At 54.5% G+C, this 17,987-nt stretch overlaps 10 protein-coding genes across 10 annotated transcripts; 3 read left to right on the top strand and 7 right to left on the bottom strand.

The window, feature by feature from the left end:
- Positions 1-398: 398 nt before the first annotated feature.
- COCMIDRAFT_93268 (uncharacterized protein) lies at positions 399-1,118 on the top strand (the record flags this gene model as incomplete). The annotated part of the gene is made up of 2 exons (XM_007689044.1): positions 399-775; positions 968-1,118. 2 exons carry the CDS (start codon positions 399-401, stop codon positions 1,116-1,118), a joined length of 528 nt encoding a protein of 175 aa, XP_007687234.1.
- Positions 1,119-1,713: 595 nt separating this feature from the next.
- Positions 1,714-2,103, bottom strand: COCMIDRAFT_52786 (uncharacterized protein; the record flags this gene model as incomplete). Its single annotated transcript, XM_007689043.1, has 1 exon — positions 1,714-2,103. A coding segment is annotated over one exon (390 nt), but the record flags the coding sequence as incomplete, so codon positions are not given.
- Positions 2,104-2,508: 405 nt separating this feature from the next.
- COCMIDRAFT_51727 (uncharacterized protein) lies at positions 2,509-2,955 on the bottom strand (the record flags this gene model as incomplete). Its single annotated transcript, XM_007689042.1, has 1 exon — positions 2,509-2,955. A coding segment is annotated over one exon (447 nt), but the record flags the coding sequence as incomplete, so codon positions are not given.
- Positions 2,956-3,732: 777 nt separating this feature from the next.
- On the top strand, positions 3,733-4,071 carry COCMIDRAFT_4623 (uncharacterized protein; the record flags this gene model as incomplete). The annotated part of the gene is made up of 1 exon (XM_007689005.1): positions 3,733-4,071. One exon carries the CDS (start codon positions 3,733-3,735, stop codon positions 4,069-4,071), a length of 339 nt encoding a protein of 112 aa, XP_007687195.1.
- A 1,021-nt stretch (positions 4,072-5,092) lies between these two features.
- On the bottom strand, positions 5,093-6,261 carry COCMIDRAFT_93395 (uncharacterized protein; the record flags this gene model as incomplete). Its single annotated transcript, XM_007689041.1, has 2 exons — positions 5,093-6,109; positions 6,169-6,261. 2 exons carry the CDS (start codon positions 6,259-6,261, stop codon positions 5,093-5,095), a joined length of 1,110 nt encoding a protein of 369 aa, XP_007687231.1.
- Positions 6,262-6,738: 477 nt separating this feature from the next.
- On the top strand, positions 6,739-8,072 carry COCMIDRAFT_36075 (uncharacterized protein; the record flags this gene model as incomplete). Its single annotated transcript, XM_007689021.1, has 5 exons — positions 6,739-6,755; positions 6,814-6,888; positions 6,979-7,108; positions 7,266-7,883; positions 7,980-8,072. 5 exons carry the CDS (start codon positions 6,739-6,741, stop codon positions 8,070-8,072), a joined length of 933 nt encoding a protein of 310 aa, XP_007687211.1.
- A 458-nt stretch (positions 8,073-8,530) lies between these two features.
- Positions 8,531-10,199, bottom strand: COCMIDRAFT_93388 (uncharacterized protein; the record flags this gene model as incomplete). The annotated part of the gene is made up of 3 exons (XM_007689040.1): positions 8,531-9,629; positions 9,844-9,989; positions 10,077-10,199. 3 exons carry the CDS (start codon positions 10,197-10,199, stop codon positions 8,531-8,533), a joined length of 1,368 nt encoding a protein of 455 aa, XP_007687230.1.
- Positions 10,200-10,799: 600 nt separating this feature from the next.
- Positions 10,800-11,198, bottom strand: COCMIDRAFT_4619 (uncharacterized protein; the record flags this gene model as incomplete). Its single annotated transcript, XM_007689004.1, has 1 exon — positions 10,800-11,198. One exon carries the CDS (start codon positions 11,196-11,198, stop codon positions 10,800-10,802), a length of 399 nt encoding a protein of 132 aa, XP_007687194.1.
- Positions 11,199-11,809: 611 nt separating this feature from the next.
- Positions 11,810-12,760, bottom strand: COCMIDRAFT_93329 (uncharacterized protein; the record flags this gene model as incomplete). The annotated part of the gene is made up of 1 exon (XM_007689039.1): positions 11,810-12,760. The coding sequence occupies one exon, from the start codon at positions 12,758-12,760 to the stop codon at positions 11,810-11,812; it is 951 nt and encodes a 316-aa protein (XP_007687229.1).
- Positions 12,761-13,610: 850 nt separating this feature from the next.
- Positions 13,611-17,118, bottom strand: COCMIDRAFT_25664 (uncharacterized protein; the record flags this gene model as incomplete). The annotated part of the gene is made up of 11 exons (XM_007689017.1): positions 13,611-13,818; positions 14,104-14,178; positions 14,242-14,812; positions 14,965-15,098; positions 15,313-15,447; positions 15,561-15,750; positions 15,800-15,905; positions 16,152-16,209; positions 16,437-16,570; positions 16,694-17,045; positions 17,087-17,118. The coding sequence occupies 11 exons, from the start codon at positions 17,116-17,118 to the stop codon at positions 13,611-13,613; spliced, it is 1,995 nt and encodes a 664-aa protein (XP_007687207.1).
- Positions 17,119-17,987: the final 869 nt, after the last annotated feature.

Below are 17,987 nucleotides of genomic sequence, written 5' to 3'. Positions count from 1 at the left end.
CAAGACCAGTGACCGTCTTGCTCCCCTTGCAGCATGCAGCTTCGACCTGCAGTATCCTCCACTATGCATCCATTACCGCATCGCTGATCGGACGGCAGCGGCCGTGCCGAAGGGAGTAGGAGAAAAGTCTTAAAACCAACGACAAAGAATAGCAATTGCACCTCTCTTCCTTCAGAATTCTCTATTCACGCTTCCAATACACACTTGAACCAGAAACCCAAACCCACAAGACGTCATACCTCCCCCAATCCCCGGTCCACTACCCTCAGCGTGCCACCCCCATCCACCCCTCAATCCACCCTCGTACTCCAATCACCAAAAAAGCAAAACGGCCACCAATCTCCAACCCAAGCCAGAGAAGAAAAGCAACAAATCCACACCCCAAATCCCACCAAACAATGACCCCCTCTCTTCCCCCAATCTCCTCCCTCCCCCACTCCCCCGACACAACCCTAACCACAACCCTCGACCTCCTCTTCGAGCCCAGCCCCGCCCTGCACACCCTCACCCTCCCCGTCCTGCGCAGCACTACCTTCCCTTCCTACGCCGTCCTCATCACCGCCATCGGAACCCAACTGCGCGCTTTGACCGCCTCTTCCACCCCAGAGGACGCAGAACGCTTACAGGAGATACTATGCGCGCACCCAAGGCTAGGCGCGAAGAAAGTAGAGAGCGAGCAAAGCCGAGCTGAGCAGGCGAATCTAGCCGGAGAAGGAGAGGAACTAAAGGACCTAAATGAAGAGTATGAAGTTACATTTCCGGGTTTAAGATATGTGTATGTTTTATTTCCTTCCCCCCCCCCCCCCCCCCTCCTTCTCTCTCTTTCTTATCCCATTCCTTGCTTCTTATCTTATTTCCCTTTGATACGCTTCCGTTTTCCGAGCCAAAGAAGAAGAAAAAGAAGAAGAAGGGAAAAAATAAAGGTTCAGAGAAGAGTTAATTAATCAAAGAATGAAATAAAAAACAGCGTCTTCGTAAACGGTCGCTCACGCCCGGAAATCATGAATAATATGCGTCATCGCATTGCGCGCGCCGATATCGCGGCTGAGCGCCAAGAGGCCATACAGGCCATGTGTGATATTGCGCTTGATCGCGCAGGCAAGTTGCAACAGCAATAGGAGCCAGTTAGGGAGGGGGGAGGGAGGGAGGGAGGGATTCGTACTTTGAGATGTTGAAGTCGTCATAGATCAAAGCAAAGTTTCCAGAATAGTGGGAAATTGAATGAAGAGAAAAAAAATATATACCATGTTCGTTCTTTGATCAAGGAAGAACCCCTTTGGATTTTAAATTGCTTCTCCTTGACCCCAGGAGAGAAAAAAACATATATATACCAGGATATGCCTGCTCTGCTTTGTATGTATTTGCCATATATACTACACATATCTTACATTGCACATACAGAGAAAAAAAATGCATGTATACTATTGGCCCACAGAATCCCAATCACATTGCCTTCGATTGGCGCCAGAAATGCAGTTTCCCTCCCATGCTAAGAACCCTCTTCCCATAATCGCCTTTTTGTTATTGCCTCGAGTTTTTGCTCCTTTTTCCCTTTAAATGCTCCTGTGCAAGATGAATACAATTACATGTTTGCTCTGTGTCCCCCCCCCCACATGATGCCTGGTGGGATTCGCCTTTTTGATTTTTTTTAAAACAACAACGACGACAAGATTAACCACTCAATTCTCAACGCATTGATTCGTCAGTCGAGCTCACCTTCTTCACCCACGACCGACGTGATGACGTCAATGATGGCCGAAGGTTTGTAGTAGAGTTCCCATCCGCCGCCAGTGACGGAAACTCGGCAAACATTACCGGCGGTGCCATTGTAGAAACGAAATTGGGCGATGTCGCCATGGGTGTCGCATCAGCTGATATTGGCGTCGATGGCGCAAAGTTTGGCGACACAGACGTCGTCGGCGTTACTGCGCACATCTCTGGCGATATCGACTTTTTCGGTATGCAAGGGCGGAAGTTGGGCGATGTTGCAAACGAGTCTGTCCGCTTTGATGCGGAATGAGAAGTTGGATATGTGTTTAGCCATGATGAATTGGCATCTGTGTCAACATGACCATAGTCTGGCATGGTGTAGTCCGAGTACATGCTAGTGGCATGCGCCGTCCTGGTTGGTATTGCTGTAGAGATATTGGTGGTGACAGCAGAAGGAGAAAATGGGACGACCTCATCGTCATCTTCTTCATCAAATGGACTTGGCAGGGGTTCTTCGTCGTCTAGATGAGCATAGAGGTCCACTTCATCTTCCTCCGCGTCGAAAGCGTCGTAGTTTGATACACCTAGCGGAGACGGCGGAAGGGGATGGTAGTCTCTATGCAGCGAGTGTCCTTTGGTTGGTGATGAAGTCAAGACCCATGCTTCGTTTGGTGAACGGAACGATGCTGTCTCATTAGGACCTGACGTCGGCGAATCGTGTGATGTGGGTGAAGGGCTTCTTGACGAACTTGGAGAATTGGTGGGTGACCCAGACATGACAAAGCGATTGCCGGACCGTATGGCGGCGCTGGGTGGGACTGATGGATTCTGTAGTAGGACTGGATGAGTATATGTGTCGACGCTTCCGTGAGTGAATTCTAAACGAGCCAGTTCAAGCTGCGCTTTTTCCTTTTCCCGAACAATCGACACTCGGGCACTGGGTCCAGACGAGTCCCTCATGAGAATGTTCCGTCTCCGTATGCCGTTCAGGATGGCAGCTTTGGGAAGCAAGTTCCGTCCCAGGGCCTTTTGCTTGGCCCATACTGCAATCTTTGAGCTACCTCGATCGACAATGTTGGTTGCTGGATGAGAAAACTGGGGAGACAGTCGTGATGTAATGAGAAATAGTCGAAGCCTGCGTTTCTTTTTCTGCACACATGAATGTTCTCCGTCGATATCAGCCACAGCTCGGCTACGCTTCCTGGAAGCGGATATCGGCGGCCGAGGCAGAAATGTGAGCTTCATGGCTGGCGGCGGAAGCAAGATGAATGGTAACGTGGCGGAACCGTTGGTAGTCCAGACAGTTCCAGGGGGCTGGTTCAATGTTGATCGTGTGCTCTCGGTACCGGCTCGCAACATCCTCCACTACCCAAACTCATGCACGATCTTGGGTAAGGAGTAGGTGAAGAGACGGATTGGCATTCTTGGGTGGAGAGTGAGTCGATGATGAGAGTGTAGGTGTAGTTTGGTTGACGGGCACGGGACGAAGCCACAGGAGCAAACGTAAAACCAATGCAGTGCTAGTGAATAGGCGAAGCTAAACCTGGCTCTGTGGACCGCACGCACCAGTGTCGAGATGGAAGCATGTCACGAGACCATGTTCAGGGCGGAGAGACGGACATGGCCCGCGCAGATGACACGGTTTTAACAGCGAGCAGGTTTCAATTCGGGATACCAGGAAGAGTCTGAGGCGTAGAAGAGTCGAGAGGTCAAGGCAGGGTAAGCCGTCGGGGAGGAGTCGGGGAGTGGCAGAAGAAGAGGGGCGTGGTGATATGGCTAGTTAGTTGACGAGGCAAGGCGCGAATGACCCAGCGCTATGGGCAAGATGCGGAGAACCCCAGTAGGTGTGCGCCAGTAGTGCCGTCGACATGTCGCCCGTCTGACTGGACGGTGCTTCTTTTCCTCTACGGGCGCCGTGAAAACTCTGCTGGCCAAAAGGTGAGGCTGCTGCATCTAGATGGGGGCCGTCATGGGTCCCCTCTCTGTGCTTGCTTGTGGGGAGGGAGAGAGGCGTTTGCGACAATGTCATGGGCGGAGAAGGCCTCCAGTACTACCACGGGGCTCGGCTTAAGGGTCCAGGGGGTCCTTGGGCGTGGTCCTTCGCCACCCGAGAGCCCATCTCGACCTGCTTTCGCTCTCCGACAACAACCAACCACTGCTTCGTTTCTTCATCGTCGCACTCACGAGCTCAGCAAACATGTCGTCAGTCTCTCACCACGCATCCGGGCTATCCTGGCCAGGGCGAGCCAGATGACAGCGGGTCCATTTGACGGCAAACTCACGGCTCCAGGTGCAAGCACAGCGACTGGCCCAGTTTTGATCCTCGCTCTCGGCCGGGGTCTGCGGGCGCCAGCGACCTAAGCAATCCTGGGGTTTGCGCTGCCTGTTGGCTGCCTCTTCAGCTGCCGCTTGTACATGCGTAGCACAAACCCTCCAGAGCCTCGACCATGGCGACATGGCTCCATAGCCCTCGACATGGGCGGACGCGTCGGTCCTGTATACTATGGTTTCACAGTCCGCCGTGAGCCGTCGTATTTTGCCTCTGCGCTGTGTCTGCACCCTGTCTTGTCAGCCAACCCCATGCTCGCTGCAGTCATTCATGTGTTCAATTTGAGTATGCCGTGGTGCAAAGGACAAACACTCGCCCGTGTCTGCAACATGGCCCACTGTGCTGGGCCTAAATGCAAAGCAACCCAAGCACCGCACCTCGTCACCATCTGTGCTCACTCAACGCAGATGACTTGTGTGCGAGGCTCAGCGCCACAATCCATCCTTGTGCGGGGTGAGCGTCAGAAAAGCAACTTTGCGGAGCACAAGGCGCCCCTCATCGACTGATTCACTTTGGGTCCGGCTCGATTCGGGGTTGCTGCAAAGTTCATGTCCGTGGCAGGCTTGGTCATTCGCTCGCATTGGGCTCTCTGTCAGATCTGCAAATCGATCAATGGCAGCAGACGACAGTCTCAAGCGAGATGTCGCCTGAAAGGAGTTGCCCGCCCGTGCCCTTCTTGGCGCTCTGGTTCGCATTCGTCACGTGGTCGGATATCTGGAATACGTATCCGCTGGCTTTGTGTCTATGAATTTGCAAGTTTGGTTGTATTGCTATGCTCTTTGAGCCTGACCTTCTTTTTCGTAGAGTCCCATTTTGCCTACTGCGCATCCGGTAGCGCCATCCACCGTGGGCTTTTCACAATTCGGACCGAGGGCTCCCAATCATGCTCATCTACCTGTTTTCCAAGACGATGGTGGCCTTGGGGCAGATTGCTCGCATTGCACTTTATTTGGCGCATCCCTTTTTTCGCTCAGGTCCAGCCTTTCTTGTCCAGACTGTTTTTATTATTCCCATAAACACCCATGTAGTACCCAAGGCTTCTCAATACCCTCCTCAAATCATCAAATCGGCGTCCGGCTGCCAGAGATACAAATCTTTATCTGCACTCGCGAGCAGGTTCGTCCTAGGGTTATACCCGACAACAGCACCCTTGCCTTGACCCGGAAGCTTCTCCATTGGCTCTAAGATGTTATTGGGCGCAGGAGGCTTGGATATATCCCATACCAGCAGGCCGTCTTCTCCGCTACCTCCAATCAAAAACTGACCGTCTGGAGTGAGGCACACATCGCCCTGGCCGTTTGCAGGCGTGTCCCCGTTGCGTGCAGCGCCACTGACATTGGTGACGGACGACGCGGGTGGTAGGCGCCCCGAGGATCCAGCTTTGCGGTAACAAAAATGCGAGATATCGCCGGAGAAGGCATCGAGGACGAAGTGGCCACTGCCATTGGTGGCTACGACTAGACTCTTGCCGTCATTGCTGAACTCCATCTTTGTCCAATCCACCTTTTGTCCCCCCATAAAGCGCTGCTCGTACTCTAGCAGGTCAAACGTGGCGAATGGCGGCTTGTCGTAGTTTCGCATGTCATAGAGGAGGATAGATTGCGTCGGCGGCGAAGCAATGGCAATGACGGTCGCTGATGGGTCGTAGGCAGCGAGATAAGGCGCGTGCAGATTGAGCAAGCCAACGTAGTTTGGCGACTGTAGGTTCCAGAGCCGCACCGTGTTGTCCCGCGAGCAGCTGATGAAGTCGTCTTTGGACGGACATAGCGCAATCGACGTAACGGTGTCGGTGTGGCCCTTGAAATAGCGTATGTACGAGTTATCGTGGGTGGAGAGGAAGCGGATGGTATCGTCGACCTTTGTGCTAGCGTAGATGATGCTCTGGGCGTGGTGGCTGAAGCGCGCAAGGTGGACGCCGTATTTTTGGCTCTTGAGCTCTTTTGCATGTTTGCCTTCTTTGCAGTTGTAGATTTGCAGTGTGTCGTCGTCGCGGGCTACAATGGCGAGTTCGCCCGAGTCGTCAAAGTCGAGCGAGGTAATGGACGTGCCGTGACCGCCAGACTTGAAGCGCTGTGAACCTGGTCAATACAGGTATGTAGATAGTCATGGGCGCAAAAGGGACTTCTCACTCTTTGAGGCCGGAAGCTCGTTATGACGTCGCTCACTTTTTGTGTCGGCGGGCCTGCAGGCGGTGGAGGAGGCCCTCCGCCAGGCGTCGCCATCGCAGTGCTTGGGTGGGGAGGAGCTCGTGAATCCTTAGCTCGATATCTCCTTTACATGTCCATGTGCATCGAGTAGCAATTCCGTAGGCGTGAGGGTTGACGCGACGCGACCGTAGGACTGAGCTAGAGCCGGCGGAATGCGCGCATGAGAATGCGGTGCGAGGTAGAAAGTGGGTCACAGCGTCAACCGGCCTTGAGCCGAAACCGGACCCCCGAGAGATTATTCACAATTACTACGCCCGGCATTGCCCTTCTGTACACTACAACACTTGTCAATTCTTTTTACTTTCCTACGGTCTTGACTCCAAGCCCTACACTCCTTTCCCCCTTGAAATTGACCAACATCCGGTAAACGGCGACACACATACGAAACGGTAGACGGCGACTTTTGTCGTAGGACCTCAAACGGCGATACACCTGTTCGGAACATCACAGTCAGGCACAGTCAGAGCGCCCAGTCGCATAAAAGGCCGCAGCATGTCTACAACCCTTGGGTAAGACAACACCTATCATCAACCAAGATACACAAAAGCTAATGTCTACCGTCTCCAGCTCCTTCATAGCCGGCGGCATAGCAGCATGCGGAGCCGTGACAGTGACGCACGGCTTCGAAACAGTCAAGATCCGGTGCGCAAAATAATCACTCTCTTCCCGATGGCTTAGCCTTCAATAAAATATCCCGCAAAGCGAACACGCTGGTTGACCGCTTTCGCCCAGACTACAACTACAAGGCGAGCTAAAGGCAAAGAGCGATGCACCGCGGTTATACCGAGGAGTCTTCCACGGTGTCAGCGTCATTCTCAAGAATGAGGGACCCCGAGGTCTATTACGCGGTTTAGGATGTGCAGTACGTCTCTCTCATCAAATTCCCTCGAAGTCAAAAAAACCCCCCAAATATATCTCCCCGGGAAAAAAAAGAAAGGCGAAGAAGAATGCCAAATGAATACATCTCCAACAAAAAAAGGGTGAAGAAGCATACCAAATCTAACAATACACAACTACAGTACATCTACCAAATGACCCTCAACGGCTGCCGCCTCGGCTTCTACGAACCCATCCGCAAAACCCTCACCACGACCCTCTACCACGACCCCAACCTCCAATCCTTTTCCATAAACCTCTTCTCGGGCGCCTCATCGGGCGTCCTCGGCGCCGCAGCCGGGTCCCCCTTCTTCCTCGTGAAAACCCGTCTGCAATCCTACTCCCCTTTTCTCCCCGTCGGTACCCAACACCACTACCGCAACGCGCTGGACGGCATGCGTCAAATCTACAGCAGCGAGGGCATACGGGGATTGTATAGAGGAGTGGGCCCCGCAATGGTACGAACGGGATTCGGCAGCTCCGTCCAGCTTCCCACGTATTTCTTCGCAAAGAGGCGGTTGGTGAAGCATCTAGGTATGCAGGAGGGTATGCCGCTGCACATCGCGAGTAGCACAGCGAGCGGCTTTGTCGTCTGCTGTGTTATGCACCCCCCGGACACGATTATGTCGCGCATGTATAATCAGACGGGGAATTTGTACAGTAGTGCGTTTGATTGTCTGGCCAGGACGGTGCGGACGGAGGGCGTGTTTGCGTTGTATAAGGGGTATTTTGCGCATTTGGCCAGGATATTGCCGCATACGGTATGTTTTCTTTCTTTCTTCATCTCACTCTCTCTCAGGAAGGGTGGGGGTTTTTATGGGAACGACTGGAGAGTTTATGCTGACATTTTCATCTAGATTCTCACCCTCACACTGGCGGAACAAACTATCAAACTCATGCGTATGATTGAAGATCGCATCTTACCCGCTGATGTAAAGGCAAAGATATAAATCCTTTCTCCCCCCTTTTTTCGCTCTGTAAAAATACAATGTTATTACCATCCCTGAACCTTTTATACTTGCTCAAGTCTGTCGTTTTTTTTTGGCAATCTAGACTGGCGGTTTGAAAGTAAAAAAACAACAGTAGTTAAATCGAGTACAAGGAGGCATGTGCATGTTGTGATAGACTTTTAAGTATTCAACATGGAAAACAAGCATGAATGTCATATGGTCAAGATTCTGGGAAAACAGGAGACGATAAATCAAGATAGAGAAGAAAAGAAGAAGAAGAAAAAAAAACATGTCAAAAAAAAAGGGTGGAGGGGGGTTTATTTATCCTCTACGTATTTTCCATACATGTAAACCAACACAAACTTTTGTTGTTATGTCTATTGCAAATTCACTTTTATACCAGAAGAAAAAAACACCCCCCCCCCAGCCACCAGATGCTTCAACCATGGAGAAGGACGTCACTCATCATCCTCCCACTCCTCAGCTAGCCACCCAATGGGCCTCGCCTTCCACATCCCCAACACCTTAACCGGGCCCTGAATCTTCTTCTGCATATCGCCTCCAACCCGTCGAACAGGCAACGCCGCCGCTATACTCTCGACCTCGACCTCGTCCTCGACATCAACATCCATCTCACCCCCCTCTTCCTCTCCTTCGCCTTCGCCCTCACCCCTCGCAGCATCTAAAACCGCACGCCAGGCCTCCGCATTAGCTACATCTCCTTTATCCAGCAACGCCTCGGCGAGTTTACAGGCCCAGAAACACGGGGCGGAGAAAATCCGCACAAGCGCTTCTTCGTGCAGTTTCTCTGCCGAGGCAGCGATGCGTCTTGCGGAGGCCCAGTCGGATGAGGTGAGCATGTGGGAGAGCCAGGTGTAGATTGCTTCTTTGATGGGATTCTCCGAGTCCGGCGTAGTAGAAGTATGATGGTAATGGGTGCTGCTTACCTTGAACGGGGAGAGGTGGTCGAGGAGGCGGGTGATGAGTGCGTTGAGGGGCAGGGTAGATGAAGTGCACAAGGCTGTGAGAAGGGGTGTCCAGATGAGAAAGGCGCCCGACATTGACGAGCCTAGTTTTTTGTCGGTGGGGAGAATCATTTTTTCGTCTACGAGGAGGTCAAGCAGGATACGCTGTGTTGGCTTGTTGGCGGAGAAATGCAAGGTGAATGTTGACAAGGCTGTTTGGGCTGCCTTGTTGTCTTGTCGTCGTTGCTTAATCTCATTTTTTCTTTCCTTGACGTACGACTTCAGTACAGCTTGCAGTTTCTCTTTGATTGCTGCTCTGGTTTCTGACCCAAACTCATCCCCAGCTTCGCCGTCGCCGGCGCCGCCAGTCTCAAAGGCATAGTCCAGTTGCCGCCAGTACCACTCCCACAGCCACTCGAGTGAGTCTGCGGCAGCGCGCTTCAGCTCTGCAAGCGATGGCAAATGCCGATGGACGATGCGGTGCCGTGTTTCCAGCAGGGAGAGGGGTAGTTGGAGCGACTTTCCAGCGGGGAACCACGAGGGGCGGTCACGCGTCAAGTCGATCTGGGTGTCTGCTAGACCGGTTACGAATCTACGCACTTGTTAGACGGAGGCTTGTCTATGTTTTGTGTTTGTCTCGATTTCCCCATGCTTGGGTCTGGGTGTGAAGCAAGACGAAGCATGTGAATGATACACTGCAGACAAGGGTATTGGTCCAAAGCATTTTGTGCAATAGGTACCTCGAACCACCACCGGACAAGGATCAATCACATCTGGTAATATTGACCGCTGGTTGGGAAACCTACCTTGATAGTGCTGTTGCATACAACAGCCGCAGGGCATTGTGCTGCAGGCCGCCCCTCCCATCTTGGAGGATGACATCAACAATATCTGCCGTCGACTCTAGCAGCAAAGGTAGAGTATCTGGCTTACGCAGGCGCCACGCAAAAACCTAGGCGCCATCAGCTTACTGCTTCTTGCCTTGCGTCGGTCTGGAACTATGCTTCTTAGACGACCAGACCGACAAAAATCAGCTCACCTTATTAACAGCCTTTTCTCTTCTAAGCGTCTCAGAGCAGTACAAGTCGTGGCGTAGCTGAAGCAATTCATGGCCATTGCGCCACGCCGTGACAACAAACCGAGTTTTATTATTTGAGTCCATGGACATACGCACACACACGCACATACATACACACACGCACGGAGTTATTTTGCTCTACACGCCCGAGCCTCAGGGCGTGCGACAAGAGAGACAGAGAGAGAGAAAGAGAGAGAGAGGCTGGGTCTCTAGGGCAGTGGGGACCCCTGCCAGTGGAGTGGGTGATTTGCGTGTCTCAAAGCAAGAGGGCACGTGAGAACGCGTCGGATGCGAAACGATTGGGAAATCAAAAGAAAAGAAAAAGAAAGCGTCTTGGATTGGACTGGAGGCGATTAGCGCGAGTGGAGCATCGCGCCAATGAGGTAAGAGAATGGCGGTTAAAGCCGGGGCAAAGGCAATCTGGCACCCCATACTCTGGAACCTTTGTCGTGTGAAGGACTATTGGGCGCTACGTGGGTAGCGTCCGAGCGTGGCAGACATGGGCGGCATGGTGGCGTGGTGAGCAAAGTTGGGACGAGGCAACTATGGCGGGTCTCGCCGAGGTTGGGCGATGGATGGGGAAAAGATGCAGATGGATCCTCCCCGTTTGGCGGCACATTGGGTGGACGGGCCAAGGGGCGGCATGAGGGAGGACAAGTCAGAGAGGGATAGCTGGGCCGTCGGTTAGTTGTCGGTTAGGCGTTGATTAGTGAAGGCGGTTCCGTCAGTGCTTTGGCGGATGAGGCTGAGGGACGGGATGATGATGGCGGTCATCGGGCCTTTGCCGGCCAGTGTGACACAATGGCCTTGTTGGATCAATTTGCGCAAGTCCCAGTCCCAGTCCCAGTCCCAGTCCCAGTCCAGGCTGGCAGCTGGGACCTGAAGGGAAATGGGCCCGGAGGATGCGGGCCCATGTCGCCGACGCGCCATTTGCTGGGTCGCCGGGCTCGACGTGGGTTTTGGGACAGAGACGCCCAACCCTGGCCTCGGCGCATGCCGCAAGCTAGTCGTCCTGTTCCACCATGTAGGGTTTCCCAAGGTTGGAGCAAGTGTGGCTAGAAGCGTGGAAGAAGCTTGCGCCATGCCACGACCAGGCCGATGCTTTGACGGCTGCGATGGATGACATGACTGAGTAATGAGTGAGCAAGCGAGCGACATTCGATATTCAAGCACATGGTGGTTGTCATAGTAGTAGTCGTGGTTGCCGGCATAGTGTTGAGGGGCGCCTTCCCCCCTGGTTGGCTGCCTGCTGCTACTGCTGCTACTGCTCCTGCCATTGTAGTCAGTCAGTCACCCTTGTCTTGTCATTGGAAAATGGACTTGGTATTTTGTTATGTTGTTTGTCATTGTGTTTGATTGGCTGCAGTCATGCCTTTCTTCTTCTTCTTCTTCTTCTTCTACTATACTGCTGCTACTATGTAATGTACTCTACTACTATACATGCATTTCCTCTCCATCTGACCTCGGTATGAGCGATGATGCAAAGACTGGCTCTCTTGCCTGTGAAGGCTGGGGTATCTCTTTCGCTCGCTCTCGCTGCTTGTCTAATAGTGTGCTCTTTTTTTTGGCTCCCAACTGGGGGCCATTGATGAAAACAAACAAACCAAAAAAAAAACGCCGTGCTGTGCTGTGCTAAAAAAGACCAAAATGGTCAAAGACTAAAAATATACAATAATGTAAAGCTGTGACCACAATCACAACCACCCATATCCTAGTCCAGCGTCCCGCACTGGCATAGAGGGTTGTTTGACTTGTTGAAACCACCACTCCTTGGTTACGGTCTCGTCGTCGTCGAAGAAGAAGCTCTGGCCTTCCAGGCTGTTGGGTGTTTGAGACTTGACATGGACAGGCGGCAGGGGGGGCGATGGCTCCTCGACACTGCCCTCTGAGCTTGCGTCATCGTCATCGTCTTGGTCATCCTCGTCCTCCTCGGGTGGTTGCCAAGTCTCCTCGAGCTTAAGCCCTTTTCCGGTACCCTCCGTGAGCGCACCCCAGCTGAGTGATGGCTCCGGAGCATCGTATAGGCCAAGAGCTACAAGCTTTTCGCCTTCCTCTTCGTCGTCCATGTCCTGGTCTTGCTGCTGGGCAGAGGCAGTGTTGTGTGCCTGGTTCTTCTGTGCCCATTGCTGCAGGTACCATGGAAGAGGCTCCGAGGTGGGTGTGTTGACACAAGAGTCGACATAGCCGGGAGTGTGTTGAGGCATGCTTTGCCAGCCGTACTCTGAGGGAGCACTAGTCCGGGGCTCGAGCATCGAGTTGCGGGCAGAGAGCGAGTAGTAGTCGGAACCATGGCACGAGTCTCGTGATGGTGAGTAGTTTTGCTGCCAGTCTTGACTTGGCATGGGGTCAAAGTAGTTTGTTTGTTGTGCAGTCTGCATCTGTGATGACGCGGGATGCCAGCTCACGGGTCGGGTTGATTGGGGACGCTCCTCCTCTTCTGCCTCTACGCCAAACATCATTCGGTAGTGGTCGTCGAGGGTAGCATATAGCTTGGTCTCGGAAGTAGTCTTGCGCCTCTCCATGGCCTTTGGGCTGCTGTGGTGGCTCTTTGTCTTTTCAATGCGTGACGAACGGCATCCTGATTGGCTGGCCGAACCACGAGAGGTGCGTCGGTGTAGTTGTGCTGGCTGCATTTGGCCGGACATGGTGTCGAGATGGTAGGATGGAAAGGAAGTCGGCATGTACGGGGGGGATGGTGAGTGTGAGTGTGAGTGTTGTTGATGTGTCCAGACGGGTTGTATGTGTGTGTGTGAGTGAGAGAGTTGATCACGGTTCTTCTGGTGTGAAGCGAAGGGGGAGGGGACATCTGCATAGGTATATGGAGTGCCAAGAGATATAGACAGATGCGGAAGGGTGGATGGGGAAATTGGAACAGCGTGAGGTCGCGGCAAAAGTCATGGTGCAAGGAGTGCCAGGGTTAGACTAGCCAAAGTCAAGAACAAGTAATAGTGGGATAGATGCAGGCAGGGAACGGGTGTGTATTGACTATACGGAGCCACCAAGCACCAAGGGATGGCTCGGTGAGGGAGCGCTGTGACGACTAGGGCCAGTGGCACGGCTGGCACGATCACGGCAAGACATGGGTGCAGAAAGCGAAAAGGAAGGCTTGGGATGACCAAATCACAGGACAGGGAGGGTAGACGAGCACGGCGGACCATGTATCATGGCGCAGCGCGCGACGGGGCATCCGTGCAGCTAGTAGCTAAGTAGACGACGGCCGGCTTGTCGAGACAGCAGGCAGGGTAAGGGAAACGACGAAGCGGGCAGCCATCATGGCAGAGAGCGGTAGTGCGGTAGTGCGACTAGGCCGCAGTGGGACTCTTTGCAGTGCGACTCAGCTGGGCTCCACGGCGGGGTTCAGGGGCGTGGGTGTGGGTGTGGGTGGGCGCCGTGGCTCTCCAGGCGGTCTACTAGCCCTGGTCGACTTTTTTTTCGTGACGGGGACGGACGGTGGGTGGGTGCATGGCGACGCCCTCGCTCGGCAGGCCCTGTGGTTTAGCCGCGCTGAGGGCAGGCGAGCGGCGAGGCAGCGAGGCAGCCAGGCGAGCAGCAGTCGGAGTTGGAGGCGTACAGAATAGTCAATTTACGGGGCAAAGCCCGGCGGTACTGGTGTTGTGGGAGGGGGTAAGAGGGGGGGTGGTGGTGGTGTGTGGTGAGTGCGTGGGCGTGGGCCTCCAAGCGCAGGCCGGCGGCCACGGTGAGCCTGTGTGGCGGTAGCAGGACGCAGGACGCAGCAGGTAGCACGCAGCAGCATCAAGCAAGCAGTAGCAGCAGCAGCGGTCGGGTGAGATCAGGGGATGGATGGATGGGGATGGATGGGGATGGGTTGCATGTGTGGATATGGATGTGGATGGGATGGGATGGGGATGGGGGCTCAGAGTTTGGTTGGCGCAGGTGCAGAGTGCTGGGTGGGCTACGACATGTTTTCTCGGGAGCGGGCGTGCAGCCAATAGGAAGCGGGCACGGGGCCTGGAATGGCACCCAATACCAGCCGATAGCATCGGCCTCTAAGTCACGATGTGCCCGTCGAGGCATGGCATGTCGCCGTACTACCGAGTATGTACTGTGTACGTACATACAACAATACATAGCACATAGTAGCTACTGTATACGCACACGCACCCACCAGGCATCCACATGCCATTCCCCCCCTCGCACCCGGCAAACCACTCTGCTGGCCCTTGGGTATCCAAGCGCCATCTGGGGCGGGCGGTGTTCCGACGACGCCATTGGCCCAGCGGCTAGCCGACCGTCTTCCAGAAATCGACATGCAGCCAGCCCGTCCCTGCAAGCGGCGCGACGTGCAACGGATGCAGCATCAGACTGTCCCTCGCCCCATGCACCCATGCACCCGCCTGCGTCACACAGCCAACGGCGCAGACGCTCGCGGAGATTGGTGCAGCCCGGGCTTAGGCATGCCGAGAAAGACAAACAAGAGCGCGAGGAAAAAAATACCACTTTAACGTTTGGCCAGCGCCATGCTCCACACACGCACGCCTTGAAACCAGTGCACCCGCCGCCCTGGCCCTGCCCGGCCTTTGCCCATCGAAACACGGCCATGGCTATGGCTATGGCTATGGCTATAGACTCGTCAACCACGACGTCGACGCCGACGCCGGTGCTAGCCCGCATCACCCTCGCCTCGCCCTCGCCCTCGCCGCATGCCATGCCATGGCATGGCATGACTGGCACTGGTACTGGCGATACGCGCGTTCATAGTATTATAGTGTAGCAAGGCCGGGCTGTTGCTGTCATCTGGCACACGCTCTTACTACACCTACTTGGGCGGCCCCTCGACATGGGCCACACCCGATCACGACGACGAATGCTGCCTGCACCTGCTGCTCACGCCGCCTCCCCTGGCCACAACCCCACGGCCGCCACGCCCAAACCGGCATCGCCGTTCGACACGCACAAATCCCCGGAGCGGGCGCTGATGAGATGCAGCCGAAGCGCCGAGAAGGAACCCTGGTTTCGTCCCGCCTGAATGATCGGCAGCGGTCCAACGCGGGCGCACGCATGCTCGTCGTCTCGTCCAAACCATCAGGATCCGGTCAGGGGGCCTGCATCTGCTCGCCAAAACAATACTCCATCTATGTATACGACTGACTGACTGACGGACTGGTGCATTCACTGACTGACTGAGCCCTCCCTCCACACTCACTTACCCCAACCACCATGCAACTCGAAAACGCACCTTATCAACCGCCGCTTGGCTGCAGCCGCGCCCGGCTCCGCACATGATGCCTGTCTCGCTGCTGCTGTTGTTGTCGTTGTCGTTGTCGTCTGTCCATCCATCCATCCATCCAATACATCCATCCGGGTTGCTTTGCTTGGTTACATAGTAGACAAGTCATGATGGGGCCCAAGTTCCGTGACCAGCACATGCCGCCGCCGCCCCGGACATCCACACCCACCTGTGACTGTCACTCTTGCCTCATCAACCTGCCTCGGTCATTTGGATCCTCGCTCCCACTTTGCGGCGTAGCCAACTGTACCACACTGTGCATCACAACCTGACATTGTACGCGGAAAAGTAAGCACCGAGTGGTCACCGGGCTTGCAGCACTCCTTCCATCCTTCAGTTGCTGGTGTGTGTGTGCTTGCTTGCTTCCTAGCTTCCTACGTGCTCTTACTATACACACACGCACACACACATGCGCACATAGTTACTACATACTTACACACACAATCCGCAAAGCGGGCGTTACCCATTGCCCATCTCGTCAGCCAGCTCGCGACGCCGTGCCGTGCGTCGCTTGGACACGAGATGGTCTGCAGCCATTTGCACTATTCGGATTGTCGCAGTCCGACTAGCCGGATTGTGCGCTGCTGGGCTCATCAAATCGAGATTGACCAGCCTGCCGTTTCAACAAGACCATGTCCGGCCTCGTTCGGGCGCACCGCTTGGATTGACGCGGCGCGGGTCCTGCGCCCTCATCAAAGCGTATGTATGCGTAAGTATTCAGCTGCCCATTTGTGCCACGCCCAGTCCGGCAATCTGCAACACGGGAAAGAAACCCTTGAATGACGTACCAGGGCGCGGTCCACGAGTCGAGTGGGTCTCAAACGTGGCGTCTCATCGTCGAAGACACTAGAGTGGTAGTAAGAACAAAGATTGCGGTATAAGCGGCACCGCCTACGCTAGCCCGTCACAGGCCGTGCGTCACTCTTCCCTGTCGATAACAAAGCCCATCTCCACATTTGGTCGACACACACACAGCCAGGGCCATTCTCTCTACCAGAGCGAGCGTCTCCATGTCGTCTCCGCATCGGTCCTCCGATACAATCTATATCACACACACACACGTACATACATACACATCCAAGCGCATGTACACCGCGCCTCGCCTGCCTGCCTGCCCTACCTCTCCCTTTTTCGCCCTCGTATCGCGCCCCCCAAAATATCCCACTCCACTCCACTTCCACCATCCGGAATCCCTCCGTCTGCCGGGCTAATCTAACACGAGGGCGCGAAAACCCACAGAGTTGCTTCAGCATCAAGTGGTCAACTCGGTAGCCGCATCGTTGCTCATCACAGCCATCTCTAGTACCATGTGTAGTAGTGACAGACAGACCTGCCTCCTATGGCCGGCTACCATGCGTGTTCTAGACCCCCGCCCTAAGGCGACGTCAAACACCAAAGCCGCTTGCAGACGCGGCGGCACTTTATCCCAGGGAGCGAGCATTAGCCTTGCTAAGCGGCTCGACAGCCCACTTTGTTCAACGTTGACCCTATTGGCAGCCAATCGCCCTTCTCCGTAGCCTGCCCTTGGGGTGCCTTGATCAGCAGCCACACTAATCGTCGGTGAGCCTCCTTGCGCTGCGGTCGACATTTGCCGGGTCGCACTATGCTGCTCAGGCGGCACATGTTGGTTGACAGTCAGTGGGAAGAAGGCACGGCTCATGTCCTGCCGCATCCAATACATGCTAATCCCGTCTTATCACCACCCACCCAAGGACCGACTTACGTAGACAGCAGCATGGCATTCACAAGAGCCATGTGCGCTGGGTGCAAAAAAGAAAAAAAGAAAAAAAAAATAGGGAGCGGCATGCCGTTCACCACCCCTTGGACCCCCCCACTGCCCACCCCCCATTCGGCCGACACAACTGCGACAGGCCGTCACACTTCACACTGGCGAGGCTTGTGCAAAAGTAATGTGAGCACTGTACTTGGCTTCACACGACGCCGACGCAGACGCAGACGCGTCGCAGCTTATGAAACTTGCTTGTCGGTGACCTTTATGCTGCCCACGCAACTGCTGCCAGGTTGGGCAGTGACTCGTTTTGACGCACACTGGCGTTTGTTTTGCTTCTGCCGCTTGACGGTGACCCGATCTCCTGCATCCCTTGCATGCAACACGTACGAGCATAGGATTACGCCATGAATCAGGGCAGCATCAAGGCGCCTGCTGATGCAACAGGCGTCGACATGGCAGCTAATATAGAAGCAAAGTTTCTCAATCAGCAACACACATGGACGGTATCCGAGGTCGGGCCACCTCGAGCACCACGCTTACTAGCTATGGTTACACCACCGATCTGACTCTTTGTAATACTACGCACCAATCCGGCAATGCCACTCCGCTTTAATCTTCCAGCGCCCACCCCCCTAGTCTGCCATCGTATACCATACTCACCATCCGCCTGTAAGACTGCCTGCCAGTCATGCATCCCACCGTCGTTACAAATCAGCCCATGTGTCAAAAGGCGACGCCAGCCTCGGTGTTACTGCGTGCAATTCCCTCCGCCAAGGGGTCTTCGACAATTTACCCTTCCTCGCTACCAACAAGCCTGGCACCTAGCACTTGGCCCCAAAAAATCGTTTGCGTACATGCCTCGTCAGCTGCAATGACGGTGCCAGACAGGCCC

This window comes from Bipolaris oryzae, assembly GCF_000523455.1.
Source record: "Bipolaris oryzae ATCC 44560 unplaced genomic scaffold scaffold_51, whole genome shotgun sequence".
NCBI lineage: Eukaryota > Fungi > Ascomycota > Dothideomycetes > Pleosporales > Pleosporaceae > Bipolaris > Bipolaris oryzae.
This window is presented reverse-complemented; position numbering and strand designations above follow the sequence as displayed.